The sequence below is a fragment of the Scyliorhinus canicula genome, chromosome 11 (genome assembly GCF_902713615.1).
Source record: "Scyliorhinus canicula chromosome 11, sScyCan1.1, whole genome shotgun sequence".
NCBI lineage: Eukaryota > Metazoa > Chordata > Chondrichthyes > Carcharhiniformes > Scyliorhinidae > Scyliorhinus > Scyliorhinus canicula.
The window spans coordinates 148,142,945-148,157,086 of NC_052156.1; the positions used below are offsets into that span (position 1 = coordinate 148,142,945).

The 14,142-nt window shown below is 46.8% G+C and overlaps 1 protein-coding gene across 6 annotated transcripts in view; it reads left to right on the forward strand.

The window, feature by feature from the left end:
• The window catches only part of LOC119973485, a 69,116-nt gene that overhangs the window by 46,872 nt on the left and 8,102 nt on the right, over positions 1-14,142 (forward strand). For all 6 annotated transcript variants that reach the window (XM_038811706.1, XM_038811711.1, XM_038811705.1 and 3 more), the window contains 2 exons: positions 6,125-6,203; positions 9,566-9,753. In XM_038811706.1, coding sequence (XP_038667634.1) covers positions 6,125-6,203; positions 9,566-9,753 — 267 coding nt within the window. The remainder of the gene's footprint in view (positions 1-6,124; positions 6,204-9,565; positions 9,754-14,142) is intronic.

Consider the following 14,142-nt stretch of genomic DNA (forward strand, 5'->3'; position numbering starts at 1 on the left):
TATGTGGGTCTTTCTGGCCGATTTCCTTGTTGAACATAGATGCCAATCTTCTGGCCAAAATATTGTCCTCCAGGATTGAGGACTGTGTACTGGATGTTATTTTTTTTTTTTTAAATAATTTTTATTGAAGAGATTTTTTACATGAAAATATTTACCCCCCCTAACCATAGACTGTTACAAAATATTCCCTCTTAACCAATATCCCCCCCCCGCCCGACCCCCCGCACGCGCTGTCCCTCCCCCCCTCCCCCCCCAAAAACAAACAAAGCAACAATTAACATCAAACATGAACTGCGAACAAATTTGCCCGCATTACAACCTTAAATAACCCACCACACCCGTTGTTGCCACCCCCCCCCCCCCCCCCCCCCCCGGGTTGCTGCTGCTGCGACCTCTGCACCCTATCTTTGAGCCAAAAAGTCGAGGAAAGGCTGCCACCGCCTGAAGAACCCTTGTACCGACCCTCTGAGGGCGAATTTGACCCTTTCCAACTGGATAAAGCTTGCCATGTCATTAATCCAAGTTTCCACGCTTGGAGGCCTCGCGTCCTTCCACTGTATCAGTATCCTTCTTCGCGCAACTAGGGACGCAAAGGCCAGTACTCCGGCCTCTCTCGCCTCCTGTACCCCCGGCTCCACCCCAACCCCAAAAATCGCTAGTCCCCATCCTGGTTTGACCCTGGATCCCACCACCCTCGACACCGTCCTTGCCACCCCCTTCCAGAACTCCTCCAGTGCCGGACATGCCCAAAACATATGGACATGGTTCGATGGACTTCCCGAACACCTGACACATCTGTCCTCACCCCCAAAGAACCGACTCATCCTTGTCCCCGTCATATGGGCTCTATGTAGCACCTTAAATTGAATGAGGCTAAGCCTCGCACACGAGGAGGAAGAATTAACCCTCTCCAGGGCAACAGCCCATGTCCCATCCTCTATCTGCTCTCCCAGCTCCCCCTCCCACTTGGCTTTCAGCTCCTCTACTGATGCCTCCTCAGCCTCCTGCATTACTTTGTATATGTCCGATATCCTCCCCCCTCCGACCCAGACCCCCGAGAGCACCCTATCGCTCGCCCCCCTGCTGGGGAGCAAGGGGAACCCTTCCACCTGGCGTCTAGCAAATGCCTTCACCTGCAAATGTCGAAACACGTTGCCCGGGGGGAGCCCGAATTTCTCCTCCAGCTCTCTCAGGCTCGCAAACCTCCCATCTACAAACAGATCCTTCAGCTGCCTGATGCCCACCCTGTGCCAGCTCTGGAATCCCCCGTCCATGTTCCCCGGGATGAATCTATGGTTCCCTCTTAACGGTGCCTCCATCAGACCTCCCACTTCCCCCCTGTGTCGCCTCCACTGCCCCCAGATCTTGAGGGTGGCCGCCACCACCGGGCTCGTGGTGTACCTCGTGGGAGGGAGAGGCCATGGCGCCGTTACTAGGGCCCCCAGGCTTATGCTGCCACAGGACGCCCTCTCCATTCGTTTCCAAGCTGCCCCCTCCCCTTCCATCATCCACTTGCGCACCATCGATACATTAGCCGCCCAGTAATACCCCGAAAGGTTGGGTAATGCCAGCCCTCCACTCTCCCTACTCCGCTCCAAGAAGACCCTCCTCACCCTTGGGGTGCCGTGCGCCCACACGTAGCTCATGATGCTGCTCGTCACCTTTTTGAAAAAGGCCCTAGGGAGGAAGATGGGCAAGCACTGAAATAAAAACAAAAACCTCGGGAGGACCGTCATTTTAACGGACTGCACTCTGCCCGCCAGCGATAGCGGCACCATGTCCCACCTTTTAAATTCCTCCTCCATCTGTTCCACCAGCCTAGAGAAGTTCAACTTGTGGAGAGTCCCCCAGTTCCTTGCCACCTGCACCCCTAAATATCTAAAACTCTTTCCTGCTCTCTTCAACGGGAGTCTCCCGATTCCCTCTTCCTGGTCCCCTGGGTGTATCACAAATACCTCACTCTTACCCAAGTTTAGCTTGTACCCCGAAAAGTCCCCGAATTCTGCTAGCAGTTCCATCACCTCCGGCATTCCCCCTTCTGGGTCTGCCACGCATAGCAGCAGGTCGTCCGCGTATAGCGATACCCGGTGCTCCTCCCCGCCCCTTGTCAGCCCTCTCCACCCCCCTGAGCCCCTCAGTGCCATCGCCAACGGTTCAATTGCCAGTGCGAAGAGCAGGGGGGACAAGGGGCACCCCTGTCTGGTCCCCCGGTGGAGCCCAAAATACTCCGATCTCCTACCATTCGTCACTACACTTGCCGTCGGGGCTGAATAGAGCAGCTTCACCCATTTAATAAATCCCTCCCCAAATCCAAACCGTTCCAGCGTCTCCCACAGGTACTTCCACTCCACCCTATCAAATGCTTTCTCCGCGTCCAATGCCACCACTATCTCCTCCTCCCCCTCCACTGCCGGCATCATGATGACGTTTAGCAGTCTCCGCACATTCGTATTAAGCTGCCGCCCTTTCACAAAACCCGTCTGGTCCTCGTGTATCACCCCTGGCACACAATCCTCTATCCTGGTAGCCAGGATCTTTGCCAGCAGCTTGGCGTCCACATTCAGGAGCGAGATAGGCCTATATGACCCACACTGCACGGGGTCCTTGTCCCGCTTCAAGATCAGAGAGATCAGTGCCTGCGACATTGTCGGGGGCAGAGCCCCCCCCTCCCATGCCTCATTGAAGGCTCGCACCAGCACAGGGCCCACCAGATCCGCATATTTTTTGTAAAATTCCACCGGGAACCCGTCTGGCCCCGGCGCCTTCCCCGACTGCATATGCCCAATCCCCTTGACTAGCTCCTCTAACCCTATCTGCGCCCCCAGCCCCTCTACCAGCTCCTCTTGGACCTTGGGGAACCTCATACTGGATGTTATTGTGGAGGATCAGACGGGGTTCGTTAAGGATAGGCAGCTGGTGGCCAATGTAAGAAGGCTGTTAAACGTGATCATGATGCCCCCGGAAGGTTGAGGTAATGGTCGCGATGGATGCGGAGAAAGCCTTTGACCGGGTTGAGTGGGATTATTTATGGGAGGTGCTGGAGCGGTTCGGTTTTGGGAGGGGCTTTACTGACTGAGTTAGGTTGCTGTACCGGGCTCCGGTTGCAAGTGTAGGAACAAACAGGATGACTTCAGACTATTTCAGACTGCACCGGGGGACGAGACAGCGATGCCCCCTCTCCCTACTGCTGTTTGCGCTGGCAATAGCTCTGAGGGCCTCAGGGGCTGGTCTGGGGGGGGGGGGGGGGGGGGGGGGGGGTTGGAGCACAGAGTCTCGCTGTATGCGGATGACCTACTGTTGTATGTCTCAGACCCAATGGAGATGGATTAAATTATGGGTATTTTGGGGAAATTCGGCCGGTTTTCGGAGTATAACCTCAATATGGGGAAGAGCGAGATGTTTGTGGTCCAGGTGAGAGGTCAAGAGAGGTGACTGGGGGAACTGCCTTTCAGACTGGTAGGGGACAGCTTCAGGTACCTGGGTATCCAAGTGGCGAGCGATTGGGACAGGCTACATAAATTGAACTTGGCCCGGCTGGTGGAGCAGATGAAGGAGGTTTTCCAGAGATGGGATGCGCTCCCATTGACTCTGGTGAGCAGAGTTCAATCGGTAAAAATGACGGTCCTCCCGAGGTTCCTTTTCGTTTTTCAATGCCTCCCCATCTTCATCCCGTGGTCCTTTTTTAAGCGGATCAATAAAGTTATTATGGGCTTTTTGTGGGGGGCAAGTCCCCGCGAGTGAAGAGGGCAATGCTCGAGCGGAGTCGGGGGGAGGATGGGCTGGCGCTGCCGAATTTCAGCAGTGATTACTGGGCGGCTAATATAGCCATGGTGAGGAGGTGGCTGGTTGGTGGGGAGCCGGCGTGGGTGCGCATGGAGGCGGTTTCGTGTAAGGGCACAAGTCTGGGGGCGTTGGTAACAGCGCCTCTGCCGTTCCCGCCGGCGCGGTACTCCACCAGTCCAGTGGTGATGGCCGCCCTGAGAGTCTGGGGGCAGTGGAGGAGACATCTGGGAGCAGAGGTTGCATCGGTGTGGTCCCCAATCTGCGATAATCATCGGTTTGCCCGGGGAGGATGGACGGGAGGTTCTGAATTTGGCGGAGAGCAGGGATTGAGAGGATGGGGGACTTGTTTATAGAAGGAAGCTTCCCGAATATGAGGGCGCTGGAGGAGAAGTTTGAATTGGCGGGGGGAAATGAATTTTGATATCTGCAGGTGCTGGACTTTCTGCAGAGGCAGGTACCAACCTTCCCACTCCTGCCGCTAAGGGGGATTCAGGATGGGGTGGTTTCTAGAGGATGGATAGGAGAGGGGAGTGTCTCGGGCATATATAAGGAGCTTATGGGTTCGGCGGAGACACAAACCGAGGAGCTGAAGCGAAAGTGGGAGGAAGAGCTGGGGGGAGAGATAGAGGAGGGCCTTTCGGCGGATGCGTTGGGTAGGGTCAATGCGACCGCAACTCCAGGCTCAGCCTGATCCAGTTTAAGGTCGTTCACCAGGCTCACTTGACAGTGGCCTTGGTGAGCAGATTCTTCAGGATGGATGACAGGTGTGCAAAGTGTGCGGGGGGGGGGGGGGGGGGGGGGGCAGCGAACCATGTGCACATGTTCTGGGCATGTCCAAAACTGAGGGGATTTTAGCAGGGGTTTGCCGACATCATGTCCAAAATATTAAATACGAGGGTGGCAATAAGTCCAGAGGTGGCGATTTTCGGGGTGTCGCAGGATCCGGGAATCCTGGAGGAGAAAGAGGCAGATGTTCTGGCCTTTGCTTCCCTGGTAGCCCGGAGGCGGATACTACTAGCATGGAGGGACTCGAAGCCCCAGAAATCGGAGACCTGGCTATCTGACATGGCTAGCTTCCTCTGTCTGGAGAAAAATAAGTTCGCCATGAGAGGGTCTCTGTTAGGGTTCGCCCAGAGGTGGCAACCATTCGTCGACTTCTTCGCAGAGAATTAATCGTCAGCAGAAGGGGGGGGGGGGGGGGGGGGGGGGGCTAGCGTAGATTAGGGAGGGAAATAATGGTTCTGTGGGAGAGGGGGGTGGTATTTGCACTATGTTAATATTTTCCTTGTTATGTACATTGTTGATTTTGTTGCTGTTACAATGCCAAAGAAATACCTCAATAAAATGTTTATTAAAAAAATGAGTTATGATTAAGTGAAATGTTACTCTGCAGCTAACCCGTGCTGTGGTGTACAGGAGTGTAGTGATTGTGATACTGGCAGAGTAATCCTGATGTCTAAACCAGTAATCCAAATGCCTCAACTAGCAATCTGGATCCCCGGTGTTGTAATCCAAATGGTTGCACAGGTATCCAGAAGCTTGGACTAGCAATCCAGAGAACATGTGTTCCCACGGTTCAGAGAATTTGAACTCAGTTTTTATTTCCAGATTTTTTGTGAACTTTAGTATCAGTAAAGTTGTTCATGAAACTGTTGGATTTGTTATAAAAGTTCAGTTGCTTCCCTAATGTTTTTCAGAGGAGGAATCTCAGGATCCTTATCCTGTTTGGCCCATATGTGACTACAATCTCAGACTAAACTGCTCTCTGAAGTGGCCTATCAATCCATTTTCAAACTTGCTACCAGCAGTTCAAGGAGGCCAATCCCTACTTTCCTTTTCAATATTTATATCAAATATCTCTCTAATTGCCATCATTGCTTTGACTGACTTGCCTCTAACAGTCCCTTACAGAGACAGTATGGTGGCACAGTGGTTAGCACTGCTGCCTCACAGCGCCAAGGACCTGGGTTCGATCCCGGCCCCAGGTCACTGTCCGTGCGGAGTTTGCACTTTCTCCTTGTGTTTGCGTGGGTCTCACCCCCACAACCCAAAGATGTGCAGGGTAGGTGAATTGGCCATGCTAAATTGCCCCTTAAAAACTGGGTACTCTAAATTTATTTTTTGAAAAGTCCCTTACAGAACTGGATCCTATGTTCTAATAGGCCTTTGTGTAGAATATTCCTTCTCTTCCCCCTCGTTATGCCTCTAGTAACGTCCTCAGTTTGGACTCTCATATCACTGATTCACTGCCAATGGAATGAATTTTCACTATTATTCTCTCAAATACTTTTCATATTTCATTCCAAATTGATACTAAACTTTCGTTTTCACTCATCTGCAGATTGTTGGATCTGACAACGAATCTGGGGATGTGGTCAGCACCAGGGTCAACATTGAGATTCTGCACTCAAGTCAGCCTGGTAGGCCTATCAACAAAAATATAAACCTCTCCTAGCCCATTGATTATACCAAAGCAGTGTTAGCCTGGTAATAATCCCAAATCAGATGATGTTCCAAATCATGGAGAGTATTCTATCACACTCCTGACTTGAGCCTTGAAATGTGGTGAGTGTAGTAAGTTCTGGAGGAATAGACAACTTTTAAACTACCTTCCACCGCAAGGGATTTCCTCATTTTAGATCCAGGTCTGCAGTAGACTGATTGATAGACATTGATTTTCATGATTAGTCAGCAACTCCATTATTCTTGTCTCATATGACTAATAGGGTGGTAAAAAGTAGAAGGACCTTGGTCTTTTTCCATTAAGCAACTCCAATGTTCCTTAATGGGGTGAGTGACCTGTTATCACTCAGAAACTGTGCTGAATCTTCCAATGTGCTAAGTGGAGAAACTGATGGGACTGTTTGCAAGTCATCTTTTGCCAACTCATGTGTACTACCATTGCCATCTATGGCAATTCAACATGCAAGTCAACAAGTTATTGCTGTAAAGGAAATCATGAATGAATGAGAATTAGCCCATTGTCTCTGTGAGAGTTCCAGGTCTATACCAGAGCATCCTACTGTGATCCTAGCTAAAAGTACTGGAGATGATGTGACCTTGCTGGTTCTTACAATAAAATGGCCTACTAAGTAAAGCAGTGTGTTGACGTCACAGGATCGCACGGTGCAGTTAGAGCGGCAACAAATATTTGCATCCCTAAGCAGGACTATAATTTCATATAGAACTTCCCTCATCTTCTAGGAGTACTGACTCTTGAAGAGTTACTTTGTACCAGGTAAGACCCTGTGTAACTTATATGAATAACAGTCCCTTGTAGGGTATAATAGACACTGTAAATATGATAGGGAACAGGGGAACTTGTTTACATTATGGGTAATAGCAGTACCTCTGTCACATTATTGGAAATAGCAGCCCTGTCTATGATATTAAAGAAAACAGCAGTCCATGCACAAAACAATACATTGCAACCACTTTGTGTTATGTAGGGAATAGCAGCTCCTCTGTGTATTAAAGAAAAAAGTAGCCCCTCTGCATATCAGAAAGAATGACAGCCCCTTTGTATATTGTAGAGAATTGCAACCCCTGTGTACATTATGGGAAATAGCAGGACCTAAGCACATTATAGGTAATAACAGCACCTCAATATGTTGTTGGGAATAGTAATTCCTCTGTATATAAAATAAAATAAAATAGGGAATAGAAGCCATGTGTATAGTACAGGGAATGACAGTTCCTGGCTGCAGCCTGTAATAAATGGTACTTTTCAGAATATTTATAGAATTATTTGGAGAAATCTTATGGATTCCGTAGGCATAGCATGGGGCCAGCAGGTAGAAAAGTTGTTTCTCTTCTTTCTCTGGAAAAACACAGAAATGTCACGGTCTCCTGGTTCAGGCTTTCATGTTGACATTCCTAAATTAATAACGCAGTGTTTTGTACCCTCTTATCTGTCTAAGAAGGGCTAACAAATAGCCCTCAGCATGAAGTAATCTAAAAGTTGACCTTAATCTAAAGTAATGACCTCCACTAACATCTTGAGTACCTGTCCTGTGGTCATTGGCCAGAGCTATTCAGATATGTGATTGACATAAGGTAAACAACCAGCCACTCAAAATAAGTATATGAACAGGTGCTCAGAAACAGGGGGACAATCCTCATCAGTCAGCTGCCTTCTTCAGATAGGAAGAGACAGGGAAGATGGAGGAAGAATATGGAAGATCTTCCTAATAATAATAACTTATTGTCACAAGTAGGCTTCAATGAAGTTACTGTGAAAAGCCCCTAGTCGTCACATTCCGGCGCCTGTTCAGGGAGGCTGGTACGGGAATGGAACTCGCACTGCTTGCATTGTTCTGCATTACAAGCCAGCTATTTAGCCCACTGTGCTAAACCAACCCCTTTGTTAAACCAGCCCCTTAATACTTTGGCTACTGAGTAGAGGGCTACTTCCACTGGAAATAGAGACCAACACACTCTGTGTCTTTTGTTTGTTCATTCTTCAGGATCAGTAAACTGCTCTCATCTGTCACAGGTCGTATGCTTTTCCTATCTATTGAGCTTAAGCTGTAACTATTTAGTAAACATAACAAACTACTTTATTAAGTACTTATGAGTGTTATTACTTATCAGAGTAGTACTTATGGGTTCTCGACTGCCTATATGGCTAATCCCAAGCCTTCTAACTAACAAACCTTATTCTACAGAATAACAGTCTTCATATATTTTATATAGCATAGCAGAACCTCAATATATTAGAGAATAGAAACTTTTGTTTATAAAAGTGGGAATAACAATCCCTGTGGATAATATATCAAATAGCAACCCCTATGTATTTATGGCAGCCCCTTGTCTAAACCATAAAAATTGCAGCCACTGAATGTATTATATAGAATAGTGGCACTTGTGTGCCTTATGGGGAGTAGCAGCCTCTGTGTATATTGAAGGAATATCAGGTTATAAGTACATTTATAGGCAATAGCAGCTCCTCTGTATGTTCGAGGGAATAATAGCTTCTGTTTGCCCTTATATGGAAGAGTTGCCCTAAAACAGCTCATGTATATTAAAGGGAATTGAATGCTCTTTATACATTATTGGAAAAATAATGTATAAGCTGTTTCTTTATAGAGAAATGCTACTCCTGTCTATTGTACAAAGAATAGTAAGACCTATTTATATCAGAGAATACCAGCCCTGAGTATAGTGTGGGGAACAGAGGGACTCCCAGGCATCAATAAATAATTTTCTGGAAGGCCTTCTCTTGAATCTCCAGACCACAGCCTGTGTGGTGTATTTGAATTGTCACATGGTCACATAATAGGAGGACCCTAAGCATTTTACAGATCAGGTCATCATTATCCTTGCTCGGTACATGTTGAGCTTCCACTGTTCTGCATGATGCTCCAACATAGAGGCGTACAGCAGCCATTGATTCTGGCCATGTACACCCAAAGACCACAAGAGACTTTGGTACTTAACATCAGTTCACTGGCCTCTATTATGACTCACAGCAGACAGTGTGCCTATTATATTCTTCACTGCCAATATTTATGAACTGAATATACTTTGGAAAGCTCCCTGTAGCTGAGAATTGATCACCATTTTTTATTGAATGTAATCTGTCTCCGCAGTACTGCAGCTGGGTCCAAAAATGAGACAAGTCAAAAATTACTCCTCTTTACAACCACTGAAGTTCACCATAGGCAAACCTTGCAACAAAAAAGAAATGCTTCCCTAACAAACGCCCATTGCCCCCAGGCCATTAGATTCATCCTTTATCAACCTATTTGATCTAATGTTTGTTTCTTCTGTTATTTTGTAGTTCCATCCGGACTCTCCAAAGAAAGCAGGAAGTACAGTTCTAAGGAAATGGGATTATTGGGTGGAATCATTGGTATATTACTCCTCTTTCTTGCTACTGCATTTGTTCTGCTTACTTGTCATCTGAGGCATCGACACAGACAACATAGACAAAGGGGCACTGTCGCGGCAGAACGAAACACTAATGTGGTAAGTTACCCAGACCTGAACATGCCTGTGTATGCAAAATAAATGTGGGAAAAAATGGATCTTTCCCTTTCTTAAACTGAGAAAAAGATGAAGTAAGAGAGGTGAGACCTAAAAGACCAATAGATCCATCGAGCCTACCCTGCACCATGCTGGTCAGGCAATCACGACGAGCACTTCCCCAACTCCGTCAATCTGCAGCCAAGTAATGGCCTGGGAGAGACAAAAGTAAAAGAAAATCCCAGAGTCAGTAAGAGAAAAATACTCTGTAAAATTCTTCTCCAACCCATTCTAGCAATCAGAACAAGTTCAGGAAATCACATGGACCAAGTGAGGCTACCAGGTAGTGTACATATTGTTTGTGTAAATAGAACTTTGTTTCTTATTTTACTCGGTGTGGACTCCCTGTGTCCTTAATAAAGTCTCAGCTGGCGCTAATGAGTAGGGCTGGTATGCATGTCTCTCCCTTTTACCATGCAAATATATGCATGGTGGAGAGCTCGCCGGATTCTGTTATCAGGCCACCATTTTAATCAGGTAGCCCGATAGTGAGGTCTGATGGTGGCCCCTTCAATGCAACCCGCCCCTCCCGCTGACAGGTAGTGGCATCCTTCCCTCTCCCCACACACGCATGAGGGTGACCCAATCTCTCCCTCACGATGCTCCCCATTCATAACCCCCATTAGACCGTCCCATCAGAATGCCCCAACAGAAACCGGCATCAGAGACCTTCCTCAGTCACCCCTGCCTGAAATCTGAAGAGCAGTCCAAGCAGTAGTGAAAAATCACTGCATTTTCACTTACCCTTCCCTAACATATGCTGCCTCAGGCAAAAGTGTTTAAAGCAGCAGCTTTTACAAGTGTCAGTGTTTCACAACAGAAAGTAATTAGCTCCTTTCGATGTGGTGAGGGGCTGTCAATCATAGCAAGAGTGTTTAAGAATATTAAAAAAACATTATTCCCATGCTGGAGGGGAGACAATGCCCCTACCTGTCAGCGAGGGTGGGGGTGGAGGTGCAGATTTGCATTCTGGGGGAGAGAAGGGGCTTACGATGCACTTTGGGGGACCCCTTGACCCACCTCAGGGTCCACCGCATCAAGGACACACCCGGGCAAACTTGCACCAAAGCCCGCCCAGAGGATTTCTCGCTGTGGTGGTCAGTACGTAATGGGGGAGGGTGGTGAATCCGGCTTTCAGCCCGTTAATCAAATTGAAATGGATGCAAGTTGGTGATTGGCATCCTCGTCCTGGTGAAGCGGGTAGCGCTTCAGAACATCGCAATGCGGCAAACCCGTTATTCGGGGGGGGGGGGGGGGGGGGGTGCTCCTTTCTCCACCTGACCGGGATTCCTGATCACAGCAGCGAGGAACGAGAGAATCCTGGCACTATCTCATCAATTGACAACCTTCTCATCCCTGGAATCAATTCAATTGCTAAATTGCTAAAGCCAGTATATCCTTCCTCAGGCATGGAAACCAAAACCGTACACAGTACTCCAGGTGTGGTCTCACCAAAGCCCTATATAGTAGCAGCATCACTTCCTTACTCTTATAAGCTAACTCCCTCACAATAAGAGCTATCATACTATTGACTCCTTAATTGCTTGCGGTACTTGTACTTTAATTTTCTTAATTCGGATACAAGGACACGTTCTGAATCTTGCCTTTTCATTTCTTTCTATCAAAATGGATAATTTCACACTTCCTCACATTATACTCCATCTGGCACCTTGTTACCCAATCACGTAACCATTCTATATCCCTTTGCAGGCTTTTTTACATCCTCCTCACAGTTTCCTTTCCTGCCTAACTTTGTATCGTTAGCAAACTTGGATGTGTTTCAACTTGTGCAGGAGGCCAAAACTGCAGGCCAAAATTATATGATGGTTACCAATAGTGACTCAAGAAGAAATTTGTTTAACCAGAGAGTGGTTAGATTGTGGACTGCGCTTCCACAAGGCGAGTTAAAACACTTGTTTGGCCTCAAACGGGGTATTCTGCCCAATTCTGAGCACTTTAGGAAGGATGTGAAGGTTTTAGAGAGGATGGAGAAAGCAGAAAAGGTTTATGAGAAAGTTTTCCAGGCAGAGGCTTCAATTAAATAGATAAACCAAAAAAAATTGGGCTTGTTCTCTTTAGAGAAGAGAAGGCCGAGAGATTTGATAGAGGAATGCAAAATCATGAGGGTCTAGATAGAATGGCTAGGGCAAAACTGTTCCCTTATATAGAGGGATCCCAAACCAGAGGGCACCAATTTATGGTTGTTGGCAAAAGAACCAAATTTGACATAAGGAAACATTTTTTTACACAGTGAGTGGTTAGGATTTGGAATGCATTGTCTGAAAGTCTGCTGGAGGCAGATTCAGTTGTGACTTTCAAAAGGCAATTGGATAAGCTCCTGAAGAGAAAGTATATGAGTTATGGGGAAAAGGAAGGGGAGTAAGCTGGCATGAACTCAATGGGCCAAATGACCTTCCTTCTGAGCAACATAGATATTCTTAATTAGGGGAAGCTAGATAAGCCCATTTGGAAGAAAGGAATAGAAAGATATACTGACAGGGTCAAGTGGAGAGATGGAAAGGGGCTCATGTGGTGCATAACAGGAACACAGACAAGTAAAGCTGAATAGCATGTTTAAATGCTACGGATTCTTAGGGGCGGCACGGTGGCGCAGTGGTTAGTACGGCACTGAGGATCCGGTTTCGGTCCCGGCCCCAGGTCCGTATGGAGTTTGTATGTCCTCCCAGTGTCTGCATGAGTTTCACCCCCACAACCCAAAGATGTGCACGTTAGGTAGATTTGGCCATGCTAAATTACCCCTTAATTGTAAAAAGGAAATAATTGGGTACTCTAAATTTATTTTTAAAAAGCTGCAGATTCAATGTAGATTGTATGACATGTAGAATCTATCCATAATGGTGGTGTGAATGCATCCTTTTCACAATTAGATCCAGTTTAGCTTTAATATCTCCTTTCTGGCTAAAAGGACCTGCAATGAAAAGTGTCTATGTAGCAATGGGTCAATTGAGTGTAAGTGAGGCAAGCCTACACGATCGAAGATTGACAATTTTAACTATCTTTGGTAAGGATTAGAATTCCCCCTTTTAAACCTCACTAGAGCCATTTATTTTAAATTGTTGTAAGGACTCAATGTGAAACCAATTTCAGACATTCTCCTTCCAGTTGTCAGAGGGCAAATGGGTTGAAAATTCAGCCTGATCAATTTCACTGAGGCTGATGTAGTTTACAAAATGAGTCACATTGGAACATTAAAATGCATTTGTCTGGATTTTGCAATTGGGAGTTGGAACTCACCAATAATCCTAAGGCAGCAACTCCCAAACCTACTACCATCCAGAGGACAAGGGGATCAGTAACATGGGAACACCACCATCTGGGAGTTCCCCTCCGAGCAACTTATCATCCTGCCTTGAAAACATATCACCTTCTTTCACTGTGGCTGGGTCAAAATCCTAACAGCACTGTGGGTATACCTACACCATATGGACTTTAGTTGTTCAAGATGGTAGCTCACCACCATCTTCTCAAGGACAATTCTCTTTCCAAGGGCCAATGCAGACTCGATGGGCCGAATGGCCTCCTTCTGTAATGTAAATATTATGATCCATGATCTAATTGGGATGGGCAATAAACACTGGCCAAGGTGGCGACGCCCACAATCCATGAATTAATTTTTTTAAAGTTCATTGAATATTTTTTAATTAAACAGCTGCATTTCAATAATAAATACTTAGCAGGCAATTCCATCATAGGATCTTCTCCAGGAATTTACTTTGGTTAAATAGACAGTGGATTATTTGCATATGGCAAGTGTCAAGCACCCATTTCAGGCACCCATTTTACCAATAGGTGAAGCTCTTCTGGTGTGTAATGAACTTGCCCTGCCTCACCATATTGGATGCTCAGGTTTCCCTTTTGCACTTGAAAAACGGACACAGCCTGACTGCATTTGTAAGCAAATTGGTTTTAGAACAAAAAGTATTTTCATGGACTTTGCTTCTGCTTTAGTTAGTTCCAGGTTTGCTATTAGTTTCGCTCAGCTCACTGAGCTAAATCGCTGGCTTTTAAAGCAGACCAAGCAGACCAGCAGCACGGTTCGATTCCCGTACCAGCCTCCCCGAACAGGTGCCGGAATGTGGCGACTAGTGGCTTTTCACAGTAACTTCATTGAAGCCTACTCATGACAATAAGCGATTTTCATATTTCATATTTCATTTGATTTAAAATTCTAATACACAAGGGGACTTGGCACATTGGGTCTAGCTTATTTGAAAACAACAATTAGAAAGTACTGCGGAGTTGGGGGAGAATGGACTTCATCTTTGGGGTGTCACTCCACCACATGGCAACAGTGGGTAAGGAGGTATCACT